This window comes from Sminthopsis crassicaudata, chromosome 1, assembly GCF_048593235.1.
Source record: "Sminthopsis crassicaudata isolate SCR6 chromosome 1, ASM4859323v1, whole genome shotgun sequence".
In the NCBI taxonomy this organism is placed as follows: Eukaryota; Metazoa; Chordata; class Mammalia; order Dasyuromorphia; family Dasyuridae; genus Sminthopsis; species Sminthopsis crassicaudata.
This window is the reverse complement of record NC_133617.1, coordinates 702,435,608-702,455,074: the sequence shown is the minus strand read 5'-3', so window position 1 is coordinate 702,455,074 and position 19,467 is coordinate 702,435,608. Positions and strand designations below refer to the sequence as shown.

Here is a 19,467-nt window from a genome sequence, read left to right as displayed (position 1 = left end):
TATGTATATTTCATTATAGCTTTTTATTTACAAGATATATGCATAGGTAATTTTTCAGCATTGACAATTGCAAAACCCCCTCTTCTAACCCTTCCCCTCCTTCCCCCACCCCCTCCCCCAGAAGGCAGATTGACCAATACATGTTAAATATATTAAAATATTTTGCTGTACAAAAAGAATCGGACTTTGAAACAGTGTACAATTAGCCTGTGAAGGAAGTCCAAAATCCAGGTGGACAAAAATAGAGGGATTGGGAATTCCACGTAGTGGTTCATAGTCATCTCCCAGAGTTCTTTTGCTGGGTGTAGCTGGTTCAGTTTATTACTGCTCTACTGGAACTGATTTAGTTCATCTCATTGTTGAAGAGGGAAAGGGATTTGATTTTAAACAGGATTTTCCTGTGAGAGATAGGGAGGCAGGCTCAGGGAATATCTCCCTCTTTCTTGGGAAAGGACTCAGAGCTGGGGATCTAGACCTAGCCTCCATGGCAGGGGAACCTAGTAAATCCTGCCCCTCTTCTCAGAGAAAGGGCCATTTCAGGTTGAAAGAGCAGGATGAATGAAAGCACAAAGTCGTGGAAACAACAATTGACATAATGTGTGCTCTGGTCACAAAAATGGAGAGTTTAAATCCACTGAAGAACTTTTGCTAGGAAATCATGGGAAATAATGCTCCATAGGTCAAGTTTAACAGAACCAAAATATGGTAGGATATGAAAACCAGGTGGAAGATCTGAGAGTTAAGTACACTTCCTGACATGTACATAGTAACACTTGACTGGTTGTGTTTGCTTGCATACAATAGCTTCATAAAGTAGATTGTGCAAGACTCTTTTACCTTGTTACAGACATGGAAATTGAGGATCGGTAGAGTTCAAGTGACTTGCTCTGGTACCATAATTAGCAAATAGCAGAACCTGGACTTTAACACACATTGGATTCCAAATCTAGTCCTCTTTCCCCAAGGGTGACCAGGTCAGTATTCACTTAAAAATAGCAAACACCTGGGATTTCTGCATAAAAAGTACACAGCTATTTTTAAAGATGATTTTTCTTCAGCATCTCAGGGAAGCCTTCTTAAAATTACATCCTGGTGGATGATTGTGCAATAATCTTTACTGTCTTTCTAGGCAAAAGGGAACAATTATAAGACTATGTCCTGGCCACAAAAGGAATAGTGACTAAGGAAGATTTTCTTACTGGTGGTAACAGGAAATTTACCATGGAGTTCATTGCTGAGAAGAATTAATATGCTGATCTTCCTCTTGAGAATCTCAGATTTGAAATCTCTGACTCTTCTCTTTTTCTTCCTTCTCCTTCAAGTCCCCACATCTCTTAATTCCCAAGTGGCCTCGAAACCAGCTCCATGTTTCTGGTGTTTCCTTCATCCTAGGTCAGGCCTTCATCCCTCTTGCCACGACTATTGTGAGAACCTCCTCAGTGACTTCATTGCCTCCAGGCTCTTCTCTCTCTCATTCTTTCTGTTGCCAAAATAATGTTAGTTTCCTTTATGATCTTTGTAGTCAAGCCAAACTGGGTTACTCAAGAGCTCTTCAGCTCTTGTATTCTGTCTGCTTTTGTGCATAAATGTACTATTTCATTCTCATCTATTAAAATCTTAACTCTTAGCTTGGGAGTTACATTCTTCATGAAGTTTCCTAGATTCTCCCAGCTAAAAATACTTTATCCTACCTCAGATCTTCCCATCCCTTTATCTGGATCTTTTCTTTTTTTCCTCTATCATACCCTCCGTTGTGTTAAGTGTTTGTGTCATTTCCCTGCAAGTATAACATGAGCAGGGCCTTTTTTTTTTTTTTTAAATCTTTGTATTCCTAGCAGCTAGCATAATGTCGCACATGATTGGTACTTAATAAATATTTGCTGAGTTGAGAATCAGGGTTGAGCATTTGTTCTTAAATAATAGAGGCTGAAACTTGTGTTTTAAGAATTTTGAATTGTTTTTCTGCACTGGCCTCACAAGCTGTCCCTGAAGTGGGAATGAAATCAATTACTAGCTAACGGAGTCTAAATCAAGGAGCGGGTATTTCTTTTTGATGCTGCAGCAATTCAGAATGTCTTTTAGTTATTCCAAAGAGTTTGGCAAAATAAGCTGGATGAGATGGTATATTCCAGAAGTCTCTGCTACTGATGATGCTGAAGGAAGTAGATTTCTTGAGTTCAGCAGTTCTGAGCTGCAATAAGGTTGAAGCCAAATGAGTATTTGCATTAAGACTCACACCAGTATGATGAGGCTCTGGGAGCTGGGGGCTCCAAGGCTGCCTAAGGAAGGGAGAAGCATCCCAGGTTAGAAGTGAAGTAAAAGATCAGGCTTATGAGTAGTAGTTGCAACCCTTTGAACCTAGATGAGAAAGGCAGAACTGGTCTGAGACTGCCTTCCCAACCCCCTAAAAAATCCATGTGATAGGGGCAGCTAGGTGGTGCAGTGGATAGAGCACCAGCCTTGAATTCAGGAGGACCCGAGTTCAAATCTGGTCTCAGACACTTAACACTTCCTAGCTGTGTGACCCTGGGCAAGTCACTTAACCCCAGCCTCTCCCCCCCCCCCCAAAAAAAAAAGAAAAAAATCCATGTGATAATTATTTTCTTGTTGAAAACTGAAATATATATCACTTTTAGGAAGAAGGAGAGGAAGAGCCCTTCAAATGAAAGGATGATCCTTCTCAGAAGTTTGGAAATTATTGCAGTAATGGTAGTGAGCAGATTACTTGATCTTTGTAGGGACAGTAAAAGAAATATTACTTTCCCGTGGTGTGATGATCCACGCCTGTCATCCCAGACTGGTGAATCTTTTGAACTCAGGAGTTTTGCTGTGCCAAATATATATCAACACCAAGTCAGCATCACAACAGTGAGCTCCTAAGAGCTGTGAACTGGCTCAGGTTAGAAACGGGGTCAAAGCTCCAGGGCCAGTGAATAGCAGGAATGAGTCCTGTCTGTGAATTGCCCTTGAACTGCTGCCCAAGGCAGGACAGGGCCAAAGATATTAAAATATATATTTTTTCATTTATGGCTTGGCCTATTTTAAACAGCTACTAAATTCTTGGCAGGAAGTATTTTGCAAGACTCTAAGGACCTCATTTTCCTCATCTATATAAAATAGATGTTAGCATTGCCTGTAGAAAGAGATGATTCTTCTAGAGATTGCTACTGTATCTATATGTGGGTATATTGATATAATAATAGCAATAATACTATGGTTCCAATTATCTTTTTTTTTTTTTTGGTGAGGGAATTGGAGGTCGAGGATCACACAACTGTTAAGTATCAAGTGTTTGAGGTCACATATGAACTCAGGTTCTCCTGACTCAAGGCTGGTGCCACTTAGCTGCCCCGTAATTATTTTTAAATTACTACATGACAAAGTGTTTTACATTCTCATTCACCTTTAACTCTGTGAGACTGGTAATGTCATTCTTGTCATCCTAATAGAAACTGGAGATTCAGAGGTATTGAGTTAGTTGGATAGTCACAGAGCTTGCCTGTGGTTTCAAAGACTGATTGATGCCCTATCTTATGCCTCAGCATAGTGTGACCTCCTGAGGGACTACACAGATTCTACTGAAGGATAGTGGGGAATTCTCAGGAAAAGAGTTGCCCCCCCCCCCCACCTAGTCAGTCCTGACCGAGCACAGAACAACAGAGAACAAGCTTTTTGTTCGGGAGGAGATTTTGGGGTCAAAAGAGGTTAGCCCAAGAACAAGCTCCAGTAGCCAGGATTCACCAATCACCAAATTAAGCAAATATCTGCTAAGCTAAGTGTCTGTTTTATTTACAGTACTGTGGGAAGTGGGGATAATGAGACAAAAATCAAATAGAATACAAGTCCTGCCCTTATGGACCATACATTCAGTATGCATTAGGATCACTAGCTGGGTACAGATGGACATCATTGCCATCTTCATTAATGGCCTGGCCTGAAGAGGGAAAGAGGGAGCAATGAGTTTGCATGACCTAAAAGGAAATTTCTTTTTTTTTTTTTCTTTTATTCATTTTTCCAAATTATCCCCTCCCTCCCTCCACTCCCTCCCCCCGATGGCAGGTAATCCCATACATTTTACATGTGTTACAATATAACCTAGATACAATATATGTGTGTAAATACCTTTTTCTTGTTGCACATTAAGTATTAGATTCCAAAGGTATAAGTAACCTGGGTAGATAGACAGTAGTGCTAACAATTTACATTCGCTTCCCAGTGTTCCTTCTCTGGGTGTAGTTATTTCTGTCCATCATTGATCAACTGGAAGTGAGTTGGATCTTCTTTATGTTGAAGATTTCCACTTCCATCAGAATACATCCTCATACAGTATTGTTGTTGAAGTGTATAGTGATCTTCTGGTTCTGCTCATTTCACTCAGCAACAGTTGATTTAAGTCTCTCCAAGCCTCTCTGTATTCCTCCTGCTGGTCATTTCTTACAGAGCAATAATATTCCATAACCTTCATATACCACAATTTACCCAACCATTCTCCAATTGATGGACATCCGTTCATCTTCCAGTTTCTAGCTACAACAAAAAGAGCTGCCACAAACATTTTGGCACATACAGGTCCCTTTCCACTCTTTAGTATTTCTTTGGGATATAATCCCAATAACAGCAATGCTGGGGCAAAGGGTATGCACAGTTTGACAACTTTTTGGGTATAGTTCCAAATTGCTCTCCAGAATGGCTGGATTCTAAAAGGAAATTTCTTGTATTAAAATCATGATAAAGCAAGTCCATCAACTTAAAAAATAAATATTACTTATTTTCATTCCCCATGAGTCCTCATGTTTGGTCCCAGAGCTTCATTGATGTCTGTTTTAGGTTCGTTAATCATTAATCATTGCCCATAAGGATTAGCAAGAACCAGGTTTTTCATTTTTAATAACATGGAACTTCCACATTCTTTTTCACTCTCCTAACCTAAATGCCTCTGCCTCAAGTTTAAGCCTCATACTTACATGTTCTATATGCATCTTATTTCCTGACATGACCAAAATGGAGCCCATATTTTCACTCCAAAGGCATCCCTCTTTTAAACTGCAGTACAGAGCATTTAATTTATTGCATTTGTGTCCTCAGTGTTTAGTGCATTACCTGGCATATAGCAAGTGCCTCATAAATGCTTCTTGATTGATTTCTATTAAGGGTACCATCATCCTTCCAATCATCTTTGACTCTTCCCTCTTTGTCACTGAATCGTGTTGATCGTGCCTCTGTCTCACATTTCTCCTTTGTCTAAACCATCTTTCCAGCTAGCTAACAAACGGACCATTCCTGAAACATGGACCATGTTATTTCCTTACTTTAAAATCCTCTGTAGCTCTCGATTGCTTCTGTTATGTGATTCAAACAGCATGCTTCTCACCCTCTTATCTAGTCCTACTTCATGTTATTGACCTTCATCTCCTTCCCTTTCCAGGACCACTGGTCTTCTAAAGCTGTTTCCTGGATGGGATATTGAATTTCCTGCTTCTGCCCCTATGCCCTCCTCAATAGAAACTTTCTTTGTAAAATATTAGTGTAGTCACATAAAACAAATCAACACAGTATTGACCCTGTTTGAAAACGTAAGCCTCAGTCAGCAGCTGTAGTGTCTAAGGAGGAGCATGTTTCCTTTAGTCCACTGAAGCTGCTGCTGGTCTAAGCAGGGTCGGGTCGCTCAGCATTGTTTTCCTTTACATTATTGTGATCATTGTGTTCTCTTTACTTTGTTTTTTAAATTTATATCTGTCTTCCCAAGTTTCTCTAAATTCTTAATATTTGAAATTTCTTACAGTGCATTAATATTCCATTATACTTATATTCCACATTTTGACCATTTTCTAATGTCATCTTCCTTGTGGTTCTTTGGTACTATGAAAAATGTCGCTTTATGTATTTTTGTATATATGAAATCTTTTATTATTTGTCCTTGCTAGGGATACTGTGTATGCCTAAATGTCGTATTGCTGGCTGGATCAGAGGGAATGAAAAGTTTAGTGACTTTTAAAAGTTTAATTTCAAATTGCTTTCCCAAGTTCCCAAGGAACAATTCACAACTCCACCAACAATGAATTGATGTGCCTGTCTTCACAGCCCCTATCACCTATCATCTATGCATCTATATATCTAAATTGATCTACCTACTTACCTACCTATCTATGTATTTGCCTGTCTGGCTGCCTGCCTGTCTGGCTGTCTATCTACCTACCTACCTATCATCTGTCTGTCTGTCTGTCTACCTAGCATCTGTCTTATTCCTTGAGATTGGCTGTAACCAAGATTGCATGCAGTGCCTATGGGAGCTCTTTCAGTGCTGTGGCATCCTAGAGATAGGAGATCAGGGTTAACTCCCAGACTGTGCTTCTTCATACCTGTTTAATCTTGGGGAAACTCACTTCATCTCCTTGGACATTTCCTACACTTGAAATGAGGAGCTGCACTAGGTCCCTTCCAATTTTCCACCCTGTAATTGCATTCTTCTCTGTAGGAATTCTCCCACTGTGGTTCCTGGGTTTAGAGAAGGCTCTTTTTAATCTGATTACTCCAATAGAAAAGTCGATGCTTTTAGAGTTAGGCTCAGCCCTTTTTTGTATCATAGACCCTTTGGGCAGGCCTGGAGAAGCTTGTGGACCCCTTCTCAGAATCATGTTTTTATGAATAAAGTAGCAATTATATTGAATTATAGTTATCAAAATATATTTTTTAAAATGTTCACTGACCCTAGGTTACAAACTCTTGTTTTAGATAATGGCAAATTGATAATAATTAAGCATAACTATCCAATACTTTGTGCTCCTTGGAAAAGAAAGGCACTGTATAATGTACCATATTGAATTTCCATTAATTCTGCCTACCTCATCCTTCTAATGTCCTTTGAAGTACCATCATTTACACCCCATCCTCTATGTGTAAATGTGCTCTCAGACTCCATCTTAGCTCTTTCTTCACTTTTTGTCTAATTGTTCAGTTTTCACCTCTATGCACATGACTCCCAAATCTGCATATCCTATATATCTTAATGCCTGATGGACATTTGCTGCCTAGTATCTTTAATTCAGTATTTCTAAATCGAATTTATTATCTTTTCCCAATATTTTTATTCCTCATCTTTAGTTCTCTTTTTCACTCCAGGGCACCATCATTCTTCTGGACGTGGAAGTTTGCTACTGTATGAGATAACCTTTACTCTTTCTCTTACTTTATCTCTGTAATCAATCAGTTGCTAAATCTTGTTGATTCCACATCCTCTTTGTCTCTCCTATCTATCTGCTTCTCTCTGTTCACACTATAATCATCCTCATCCAGACCCTTATCACCTCTTGACTATGTGATTTCAATGGTCTCTAAGTGATCTCCCTGCATTTAGTTTCTCCCCTTCTCAGGCCAGCCTCTAGACATCTGCCTAGGTGACATTCTAAATGCTTAGGTCTAACTATATAATCCTTCTGAGGAAAGAAGCTTAAGTGTTCCCCATTGCCTACAGGATAAAATTCAAACTTCTCTTATTGGGATTTAAGCCTGTCACAGTGTAGCTCCAGCTAATCTTTCCAGAATAATTATGCTATTCCCCTCACCCATCCTCCATTCTAGTCAAGTGGGTCCCCTTGATCTTCTTTGTACACCATATTCTCTTTCCCAACTCTGTGCCTTTACATAGGCTACACTCTCTACCTCGTTTTCCCTTCTCACCTCCATCTTTTTAAACTCCCATCTCCCTTCAAGCCTTGACTCAAGTGCCTCCTCTTGTAAGATGCCTTTCTCCAGTTGTTAGTGCCCTTCCCTATTATTTATTTGATGTATTTCCTGTATTTACTTCTCTGTGAACATGTATGTATAGAGTATAATTTCCTTAGATGTAGGAACTGTCTCATTTTATATTTGTGGCACATGATAGTAATGTCAGTGCTTATTGATTATACAATATCAGTTCTCAAATGTGAGTTGATAGATGAATTAACATAGTACTAAAAGAATAAAAATCAAGAATTTTTAAGGAAGAAAAATCACCATAATATCTAAAATCTATAGAGATTTGACATAATTTTTAAGATTAAGAATGCAATAAAAGGTTAAGGATATAAAGAAATAATTCTCAGAAGACATGCAAGTTACAGGCAATCATCTAAAATGTGCTCCAATTGGTTACTATTGGAGAATACCAAATTAACCAAATACGAGTTATCAGGATCATAGATATAAGACTGAAAGGACTTCAGAAGCCTTTAGTGCAACTGTCTCATTTTACAGATGGGGCCACCCAGGTTCAGGACAGTTAAGTGACTTGTTCCAGGTAAGATTGTTATGTCAGAGGTAGCTTCACTCTCATTAAGTTAGCAAAGGTGTTAAAATATGGAAAAATTAAATATTGGTGGGTTTATGAGAAAGCAGGATCACTGATTGCTATTATAATTATGAATTATGAATGTTTTACAAAGTTATCTGGAATTTTTATGTAAGAAAAGTTGCAAAATTGAATATATGATTTGATTCTGCCATCCTCATTATTGGATTTATGCTTCAAGGAGATGTGACCATCAGAAGCATTCACACCAGCACTATTTGCAGTAGTAAAAAGTTGAAAAGAAAAATTGTAAACAAATTCTATACCCATTAATTAGGGAAGGGTTGAAGAAATTGTGGTATATTCATAGAATAATATAATACTGTGTGGTGAAGATTGATGAGTGTGAAGAATTTATGAAAAAAGTGGGAGAAAGACTCCTATGAGGGATTAGAGGATGAACAAAGTAGAGCCCAAATAAAAATATCATTACTACTATTCTCTAAATGAAGATAGCTTTATCTGTCAATGAAACTCAGCTCAAAAACAGGGGATACCTAAAAGAGAAATTACCAAAGCATATGAATAGGCAGTTTTTAGATGAAGAAATTAAGTGTTAACCACAAATGAAAAAATATTCCAAATCTTTAATAATTAGAGAAGTGCAAATCAAAGTAACTTTGTATCTATCAAACTGACAAAGATGACAAAGGGGAGATTGACCAAAATGCTTGAAAGACTATGAAAAAACAGGTATGCTAGTGCTTTGTTGGTGGAGCTGTGAATTGGTCCAGCCATTTTAGAAAGCATTAAGTACGGATACTTCAAAAGACACTAAATTATATATGTATATATACATACCCTTTGACTCATTTATACTAGTTCTAGATCTGTGTCCCAAAAAATTAAAGAAGAAAAGGATCTACCTGTTATGTGATAGCAGCTCTTTTTGCGGTAGCCAAAGATTGGAAACTCAGAGCGTGTCCTATTGGATTATTGCTAAACAAATTGTTGTATATGTTACTATGCCATAAGGAATGATGAAATGGACAGTTTTCAGAGGAAACTGGAATAACCAATGCAGAGTGAGCAGAACTACAACAACTTATACAATTATAACAATATCAAAAACAACTTTGAGAGCTGTTAGAACTCTGATCAACAAAATAATAAGGCAGCAGTCCAGGAGAATGAAGATGAAATGTATCCTTTACCTCTTGATAGAAAGAGAGGGGTGGTGAAGTGAAAATGCAGAAAGAGATATGCAATTCAGACATGGCTAACATAGAAATTTGTTTTTTTGGAGTCTGTAGCAAGATATTTAGGGTTTGGTTTATTTTTTTTTTCTATTAAGTTGCTTAATGGAGAAGCCAAAGAGGATTGCATAAATACTAAGATTAATACAATGTTAATTGAAACTAAAACTTTAAAAATTGGACTAATAGATATTAAACACATACCCATCATTTTAGTAGACAGGAAAAGTACTTCAATTATTTGGTTGCTTCAGTGATTCTTAGTCACAGTCATCCTTTTATGCAGTTTTACTTAATTGTATTTGAGGATTACATGTTGTGGAAGATTCAGTTGTAGATGTGCTGAGGTTTTGTGTTATGTATCTAAAAATTTATTAATTAAAAAAGGTAGTTCAAGATGAGAGCAGAGAGATATCATCAGACCAACAGTTACTATTTGATAAAAAACTAATAAAGTAGGACCGCTTATTCAAATAATTTTTTTTTTCATTTAGTAGAATCATTGTAAAAAGCTATGTAGAAAGAGTAGATTTTATACAACTAAAGGAAATTGCTTCAGGGCCATATTTTAAATAATGTTATATTCCAGTGCCTTCTTTATAATGGGTTCTCAAAAATGTTTATTGTCGATGCTACGGATAAAATGTTTGGACAATGGAAAAGTGAGTTTTTTGTCAATTGGAGTACATATTAAAAATAGCAATACTAATAATGGTGGCACTAGTAATGGGAATGTGATATGATGTTTCTACATATTTGACATATTATGAGATTTCTATCCTAACAATAAATTCTTTATACATACATATATATACATATATATTAAGCTAATGATACTAGTATTGCTATGAGTTATTACTATATATACCTAAACTATTAAAACAACATTAATAATGATGACAGCTAGGTGGCGCAGTGGATAGAGCACTAGCCCTGAATTCAGGAGGACCCGAGTTCAAATCTAGTCTCAGACACTTAACACCTCCTAGCTGTGTGACCCTGGGCAAGTCACTTAACCCCAGCCTCAGGAAAAAGAAAATTAAAAAATAATAATGATGACAACCAACTTTGTAGGAAAGTATACTTTTACCTATCCATACAGATCTTCAACAGCCAATTCTTCTGTTCTTCCCAAACTGTATTACATAAATACTGAAACAAATTGCCAATGTCCTTGGGCTATCATAAATTGTCCTAGGCAAGTGGAACTGTGAACACAAAGCACACTGCAGAATGGGTAGTGAAGAAATGGGCCATAAAGGGGCAGTGGTTGATTGGAATTTACTGTAGTTTTTCCTTGAGGTATATGCAGCATTTGATAATGGAATTGAAATCTATTTCCTGACCATTGGCAGACCTCACCATTTGAGTTCATAATCTTCCTTTTGTCTTGTCTCCTATTTAGTATATATGACCTTGCATTTAAGCCCGACGGAACTCAGCTGATTTTGGCTGCAGGAAACAGATTACTGGTAGGATTTATTTGACATTTCCTTTTATAAAGTGCTTTTTCTTTCCTTCTCCTAAGTGCTCCTAAAATGTGACCTTTTTTGAGATAAAAAGGATAGGGTGGAAAAATCAATCATAACTTTTTAATGGGGAATGGAAATGGGTTATTTAAAACAGGTAGGTAGAGAATCAAATAGGATCCTGTGAAATAATGTTTTCATGTTACTCATTAATCTTTTTTCTTTTCTGCTCTGTGATAATTAGGCCTAAATAGAAAATAGTTAATCAAGATTCCTCATGAGCAGAAGTTGGCAGTATCTGATGTTTTCTTTTTTTCTGGGGAGGAATTAAAGAAACAGGAGGGGAAAAGGCTTTTAAGAGTACATGCCTTCATTCAGTGTGACAACTCTTGGCCATAATTGCATCCAGTTGTTTGAGGAGGATCAGAATTTCTCCAGTTTTTCAGTGCATTCCAAAATTTATATATTTCTTTCTTTAAAAAATCATTTTTGGAGAGTTCTTTATGTTTATGTTGAACCTAATTCCTTTTATTTAGCCTAATACTTATAGAGATTTCACCTCACAATCCTCCTCTGACTTTTCAAAAAAAAAAAAAATTCATCTGTTTCCTCTTGTTCAGCTTTCCCTAGAAATGGTGTAATTGAGTTCTGTTTAATAATTACCTGTCATTAGGAGCTATGGCTAAATTAATTGCTCCCTTTATTTCCTTCTCCAGGCTAAACAATCTAAATTCATTTAATGTTTCTTCTTTTTTTTTTTTTTTTAATGGATTTTCATTGATTTTTTTTTTTTATATCACATTTCCTCTTGTATCTCTGCCCTCTCTGCCTCCCAGAGAGCCAGCGCAAAGAATAGAGAGAAAAGGGAAAAGATCCTGGGAAACCAAATGACCTTTTGACAAAGTCTGACTTTATTGTTAACTAATGTCCTCTGGAGCTTGCTTTTTTTTATTTTTTTTTCAGGGACTGAGGTTCCCTCCAAAACTGAGGTCTCTGTGGTTAGTTCATTTTAGCAAGCAGGAATTGAATTTCCCCTTCCTCCCCACCCCATGCTAGATGGGGCAGGGTGCCTGGACTGTGAGCATCATTAAGTTAGAGATGCCTGACGTAGTGTATATGGAAGAACAAGTTTGGAATCACCCTGAGCCTTGGCAGGTGGTCTCCTCTGCTTCTCCTCCTCCTCTCCCCTCCTTTGCCTTCCCTATCTTCTTTACCTCCTTTCTTCCTATTTCTTCTCTCTTTCCCCTTCCCATTTTATAGATGCTACATGTTACCCCTGACATATGAAATCAGCATGCTAATGAGAAGTAGCTGGCACTGGCTGTCAGTGATTCGATCTTTGAATTTTTACCCCCAGGACTAGTGGCTTGGATGCATTTGGTCAAATCACTTACTCTCTGAGCCTTGGTGCCTCAGTTGTAAAGTGGGCAGAAGATACCTGACTGTTTATCTCTGGGTGTTTATGAAGGTTATAGGAAATAATGTCTGTGTGAATGAGATTTACAGATGATCTTAGATGAGTCCTACAGTGTAATTAGCCCAAATTTAGAAGGGACTGGGTGGTGCCTTGGGTAGAGGTCTAGGCTGGTTCTCCACTCTGCCATGTAAATCTGGCCTGTGGCCAGGATGAGCCACTTGAGTTTTCTCCTTAGTTTCCCCATGTCCCAGGGTCCTTGCTAGCAGCATCACTCAGGTCAGAATTTGGAGAGCACAGAGCCCACCATCTTCATCAGCGCTGCTTTCTAGTGGCCTTTCACAGGGCTGCTCCCTGACCCCTGCGGTGTTTCAGGACTTCTTCTGGCGCAGCCAGCATTGTTTCTGTTAGACTGTGAGGTCCTTGAGGGCGGGAGGCGCTGTTATTTTAGTCTTTAGTCTCTAGTCCCTTTAGTCTCTAGCTCTGGCACAGCCTCCCACCGAGCGGGTCTCTCAGAAATGCTTGCTGCTGCTACTCTCAGTACCCTTTGTTTTACAAGCAGCTAATTTGTCTTCTTTTTCTGCTCTAGGTTTACGACACTGCGGATGGGACCTTAATTCAGCCTCTGAAAGGGCACAAGGACACCGTGTATTGTGTGGCCTATGCTAAGGATGGTAAGAGGCCCTTGTGGCTTTCCAGCCTCCTGCCAGCTCCGGTGACTGCCGGCTTCTGTTCACATCCCTTCTCAGATGCTTCCAGGCACCCTTGAAATTTAGCCAAGTCAACATTGTAGGAAAAAAATGACCATCGTCACACAATGACCTGGAAAGTGGCCTATTTCTTATACTTCACTGGATTTGTAAAACTGTCTCTTTTGGGTAACAGTTTCATGATTTTTTCCAATTTGGTATTGTCTTCTCTTTCAGATAGTTTGAGAATTGATTTCTCAATGCCTTTCTCAATGCCTAATTGAGTTGCCTCTAGTAGATTTCCTCTGTGTACTTGGTCCAGCTTAGTTCTCTTTCTTACTTTATGTTTTAAACTGCCATTTATGTTTCCTTAGTGAGCCCATCTAGAACCGATTTATCAAGAGTTTTGCTCCTTTATGATTCCTCTCCCTCCTTTACCACTTAGCATTGTCTTCCATCTTCCTTTGTAATGTTCTGAAAATGAGTTTGAATTCTAAATGAATGTTTCCCAGTAAGAGGAAGCTCTCTGGCAGGGATGACCCCTGGGCATCCTCAGCTTTCATCTTGTAGTGACTTTTGAAGTGGTGATAATTATCATCATTCTAAGATTAAATTCCCGATATGGAATTAGATTCCCATTCTAAGAAATGGGAAATGGATTTTAGGTCAATTTGGGACTGCTAGAATTGCCCAGGATATCTTTTCATCTCTTTTATTTCTCCTAGTTTGAAGTTGAGCTTGACCTTTGTTCTAACTTCATGAAGACAGCTGATTAAGAATCAATTTCCATATGGCAAACCAGTCCTTTTTGACTTCTAAATTTTAGTTGTTTTCATTTTGTGATAGTAAGTGCTGGCTATCTTTATGACCTCTCCCAGCTCTCTTCTGGAAGAACCACGAACCAGTTCTCCTTTCTCTTTTTCTGGGTCTGCCTTCACGCCAAAGCTGCTGAATATCAGTGCATTACCTGACTTGGATTGTCAGATCATTAAGAGCTTTGTTCCCTCAGTGCTCTCTTCCACAGAGGCACAGTCCAATCTAACCTAATTCAAGTGTTCCTTAAGGGCCTGCTGTGGGCAAATGCTTAGATGCTGTGCAAGGAAGCACGTGTCTGTGCTGAGGGTACGCCCAGAAGGGAAAGATGATTCCTGTTTGAGGCAGTGGGACTACCCAGAGCACAGAGCACTGGGAAACCTGGCTTCAAATCCAGACTCTGATAACCACCAGCCATGGGTAAGGCAGTTAACTTCTGTTTGCCTCAGTCTTAGCACCTTCAAAATGGGGGTCAGGAGAGCCCCTATCAGTGTTACCGTGTGTAGAATGGGAATAACAGCAGCCCTGACCTCCCAGGGTGGTTGTGATGCTCCCCTGAGATGATATCATAAAGCGCTTGGCTGGTGCCCGGCACACAGTAGGTGCTTCCTCTTAATAAGGAGCACAGAGAAGAGAACAAGATCACCTGGTGGGGGGAGGGGGAGAGTGCAGACAATGAGATGAATCGGGAAGGGTCATCCCAATAATGGCTTTTCTTGCGAACTTTTAGCTTGTGCTCGTCCTGCATTTTGCCTGGTAGCCTTTCTTACTGTACCTCCCTCCTCCATTTCCCTTCTCCTTGCCTTTGCTCTGCTTCTTCAAGGTGACTTTCAGACCTGTCCTACTTAATTACAGCCTCTGTATTTTACTGTACTGAAGAAGCAAAGGGCATTTTCCAGGACCAAAGACCATTGAGGTTTTGGTAGTTTTGTGGACTGGCATGGTCAAACTTGACCATGTGATGACCAGTGCACTGATGAAGCCCCTCTCTCTATAGCTGACAGGTTTTCCTGCTAGGTGGGTGTGCAAGTCTTTTCAAACATGATTTAGAAGCAGTGCAACTTGCCCTCTGCTGGCATAGCCTTCAGGAGATCCCTCCACACTAAGAACTAGGGTTGATCTTTTGTTACATTTTTTCATTTTTTCAAGTTCAGCCTAGGGGGCAGGGACACCATGAAGTAGAAGGAGAGCTGGATTTGGAGGCAAGAGCAGGGATCAAATCCTAAATTTCCTTTTACTCCTCCTCATGGAACCTGAGATAATTGATTAACTTCTCTGGACCTCAGTCTCTTTAATTGTAAAAACGAAGGGAGATGGGCCAAGTTTCCTTCTGGCTCTTAAACCTCTTTGCCCAAGCTGCATTGTATTGGGGGGGGGGGAAAGGATGGCAAGGGAGACACTGACCACAGAGCCAGAGAATGTCTGAGTTTTAAAAGACCCAGAGACAATCTGGTTCAAGTAGGTCTGATAAGAATCTTCACTGAGGTAAATGGTTTGAAGACCATCAGTCTGTCTTTGAGGCAAGGGGAACAGGAGTGATTCTTGGAGAGACTTGGGACTTCTTCCCCCCATCAATCATCTTCATGCAGCCTGAACTTTCTAGGATGGCAGAGCACGAGCCCTGAGGAAGGGCCCAGAGGGAGCTTCTTGTCTCATTTTTCAGAGGGAGAAGCCAAGGCACGTTCCATGAACTTTGCAGAGGCTCATAGCTAGCAACTGGTAGAGACAGGATTTTAACTTGTCTCCCTGACTCCAAGTCTAGCAGTCTATTCTGTGTCTTCATCTTTTGTGTAAATATGGGTCCATAGGTTTCAGTTGTCTTCACTGGTGTCTTAAATACTGTGGTTAATGAAGTATTCCATTAAATGGTGTTTCTTGTGGCCTTTCACCAAAATTGAGCAACTGCTTATTAAACACCTCTCAAGTGCCAGGCTCTGTGGTAGGTCCTGGGTCCACAGAGACAGAATTAAACGGATCCTGCCCTCAAGAAGCTGGACCAATACCTTTTTGCCTGTCTGATAAAATTGACTGCTGGACCTGCCCTCTAAGGAGCCCTGGGAGCCAGCTTTTGTCCATAGCCAGTATTCTTTTTTTAATGGGAGAATGTCAGTAGTGCATTTCTTTTAGTAGCAGTAATCACTGAGGCACGTGTTCTAGTCTAGGTAAATTAAGGAAGTAACTATTCCCAGAACCTTTCTTTCTCCCAACTAGAAATGTCCTTTTCTTCCTCACACTTTCTCTGTTCTTTGTTCAGAGTTCTCATTTACTCTTTTCTATTCTGCCATCGGCTCATTTGCACTTCAGTCCACACTAGAGAGTCCAAGTTCTTTGTGGGCAGGGATTGTGACTTCTCCACTTTCCTGACCTGTGCATGGCACCCTGCAACTGCTTCATAAGTATTTGCTCTTGAATTGATGGGTGGTAAAGTGGTTAGAACACCGGCTCTGGAGTCAGAAGGACCTGCCTTCCAATCTGGCTTCAGATACTTGGTAGTTACTATATATGTGATTCTGGGCAAGTCTCTTAACCCTAATTGCCTCTTAAAAAAAAAAAAGTCAAGCAGGAGGTGAGAACAGGGTAAGCCGGAAGTGATCGAGATGTTATTGGAGGAGGGTAGGCCTTGTGTTAGAACCTTTAGAGTAGCTCGATTGTGCAAAGGAAGAGAGAACCTGAGGGCATTTCACATAATGGGAATAGTCCAAGGAAGGCTTGGAGGGAGGGTTCAGTCTGACCCAGGTAAGAGAGGGTGAGGGGAGCGGTCTGGCTGGACTGTGGGCTCTTCGTCATGGTCTTCTCAGAGTTGTCCTTTGGTAAGTGTTGTTGTGGATAATGATGTAACATAGAGGTTGTTGCTGCCAAAACAAGGACCTGCTCAGAGGGAGACTCTTTTCTAATGGTCTCTGTATTTGGCAGGTGGAGGAAAGGGCCCTTTCTGACACTTTTGCTCAGGAGGCCAGAATTTCAATTTATTCTAGTACTTTGAAATGGTTGTTTAAAATAAATGTGAGGTAACATAGAAGGTTTTCTTTTTGAAAAAATTTTAGGCAAGCGTTTTGCTTCTGGATCAGCTGACAAAAGTGTTATCATCTGGACAGCAAAACTGGAAGGTATTCTGAAATACACGTACGTATTTTTTTAATACATTAATTTGACTCTTCCTTTTTGATTGATTGTAGCAAAACAACTTTAAATATTTCACGTAGAACTCTTTTACTATAATGATTAGGCCCCTGTAAATTTCTATATATGGGTGTGTTTGTGTGCATATGTATTTGTGTAGGGGATGGGATGACATTCCTACTTTCTGAGAGAGATGAAATGTCCAAAATGAAAAGAATGAGAATGGAGAACTGAGTTGTCATTCATGCCCCGCTTTTTATAGGCATTCATGGCTTATTGTGTAATTTGATAGGCAATTGCTCTTTCTACATGTTCATCCTATTTCCACATCTGCAGTTAGCAAACCTTTGTCCAAATCCCAGAAAATCTCATGGGGAAGCGAACTTTAAGACTGTCACTGTGTTGGTCAGCTTTTGAAGAGCTAATGGGTATGAATGAGGGTGATGTTCTGACTTGGAGGACTCTTCAGTTGGAACCATTGAAATGTAATATGGATATCTGTCTTTTCTTCTAGACACAATGATTCCATACAATGCGTCTCCTACAACCCTGTTACCCACCAGTTGGCATCTTGTTCCTCCAATGACTTTGGTAGGCTTGGTTTCCCAGAGTTCTGTCCTTGAATGACTGTACCACTGAGAATGATCCCCAAATCCAGGCATGGCATGGTGGTTTGGATGCCACTCCCCTATTATGACACCATTTCTGAGATAGCGAAACATTGTAGAAAAAAGGATTTTATAAAAAGGTGTTAAGGATGGGAAGGATCCTTTTTTAAAACCTTTAATATTTTGTTTTTTCTTGGATACACATAAAAACTTTTTTTAACATTTATTTAAGACATTTTTGAGTTCCAAATTCTCTCTGTTCCCTTTCCCCCCTCCAGTAGGAAGGATTCTTGGGAGAAGATGGTTCTTATAGAAGAGTAGGGGCTCTCAGGAAGGGAGAGGTAACCAGCAACCTCTGTGCCCAGAGGAACTGGTGGAGCACAAAGAAAGGGCACAGATTATTTTGTTGTATCTTAGTCATAGGAGGCATCTCTTTTTTAGTAGTGAGTTATCTCCACTGAAGACAAAGTATGACAGAAGTGACAATAATTTACATAAAAGTACATGACATATATGACCTCATCTGGTATTCACAACAACCCTGGAGATAGGTGCTATTATTGTCAGTCAAGGAAACTGAGGTTAAGAAAAAGTGAGGGATTGCCCTAAGTCACAGTAAAGTATTTCTGGTAGATTTAGATCTTGGGCACTTTGACCTTCACTGGAGTAGGAGGAAAATAGAACACCTTAGGCAAACCATTCAATCATGCAAAGCTTCCCTTTCCTTCTCTGAAAAATAGGGTCATCATATCTGGCCAACCTCATGGGGTTGTAGTTGCAACCAAATGAGAAACTAGCTGGAATCCCTTAAAGCTGGTGCTGTAAGCAAGGCTGAGGATGGGAAACTGTGACATAATCTTAAGACAATCCTGAAATGCTTTTCTGAAGACTTGGGATTGCATTGTAGAAAGGTTTTCTTTGTATCAGATTTATCTTCCTGATTTTGTTGGCTCACACTGGTAGTAGAAACCGTTTCTATTTCCTGAACATAAATCAGCCGACAAAAGCCAGCCCACAAACAGGAGAAAGTTGTTTTTGCCAGGGATTGTGTGGGAACTCAGGAACTTATCTATTTTGAAACTTTAAAGTTGGTTTTTATTATATATGGGAGTCACATTCTGAGGTTTCAGAAAGTAGTTTACTTCTCAAAGCTCCCTGATTGTGTTTTAGCCCAATGGAACTGAGAGGGCTTGAGAGCTGCAGGCAGGAGTGACCCCCTCACTCATTTGCTGACTGCCCAGCTAGACAGGCCTGTTTTCTGAGGCTCAGTGTCCTTCTCTCAAAAAGAGGAGAGACCAACTGCTTTTTAAGGGCCCTTCCAGCTAAAAGTTGATGATTTGTGCTTCTTTAAATTTCTTGAGCACCAACAACAGATGGACTTTGTGGCCTCAATTCACGTCACAATTGATTTTCCTGTAGTCATTGTTTGTAATTCAGCAAATTCAGCTGAACTTTATTATTATTATTTTTTGTCTTCCTTTCCCTTTCTCTCCCCCCAGGATTGTGGTCTCCTGAGCAGAAATCTGTCTCTAAACATAAATCAAACAGCAAAATTACCTGTTGCAGGTGAGCATCCAAGAGTGATGGGCAGTGGGAGAGAGGGCAGAGGATGAGGAAGAGGGCTGTGAGGGTTCCATTTAAAGCATCCCTGGCCTTTCTTTTTCATTTCAAGGAAAAATGAATAGAAAATTAGAGGGGAAGAAACAAAGAGTCAGAGAGACAGAGAGAAAAAGATAGCGACAGAAAGGTGAGGGATAGAAGGGGTTGTGTAGAGAGAGACAGAGACAGAAAAAGAGGGTGGGGGAAGGAGGAGAAAGAGAAAAAGAGAG

General features: G+C 39.6%; 1 protein-coding gene across 5 annotated transcripts in view; it reads left to right on the top strand.

Moving 5' to 3' along the window:
- The window catches only part of IFT122 (intraflagellar transport 122), a 69,694-nt gene that overhangs the window by 2,596 nt on the left and 47,631 nt on the right, over positions 1-19,467 (top strand). For all 5 annotated transcript variants that reach the window (XM_074283862.1, XM_074283861.1, XM_074283860.1 and 2 more), the window contains exons 2-6: positions 10,931-10,997; positions 12,998-13,082; positions 16,955-17,033; positions 17,545-17,621; positions 19,138-19,204. In XM_074283862.1, coding sequence (XP_074139963.1) covers positions 10,931-10,997; positions 12,998-13,082; positions 16,955-17,033; positions 17,545-17,621; positions 19,138-19,204 — 375 coding nt within the window. The remainder of the gene's footprint in view (positions 1-10,930; positions 10,998-12,997; positions 13,083-16,954; positions 17,034-17,544; positions 17,622-19,137; positions 19,205-19,467) is intronic.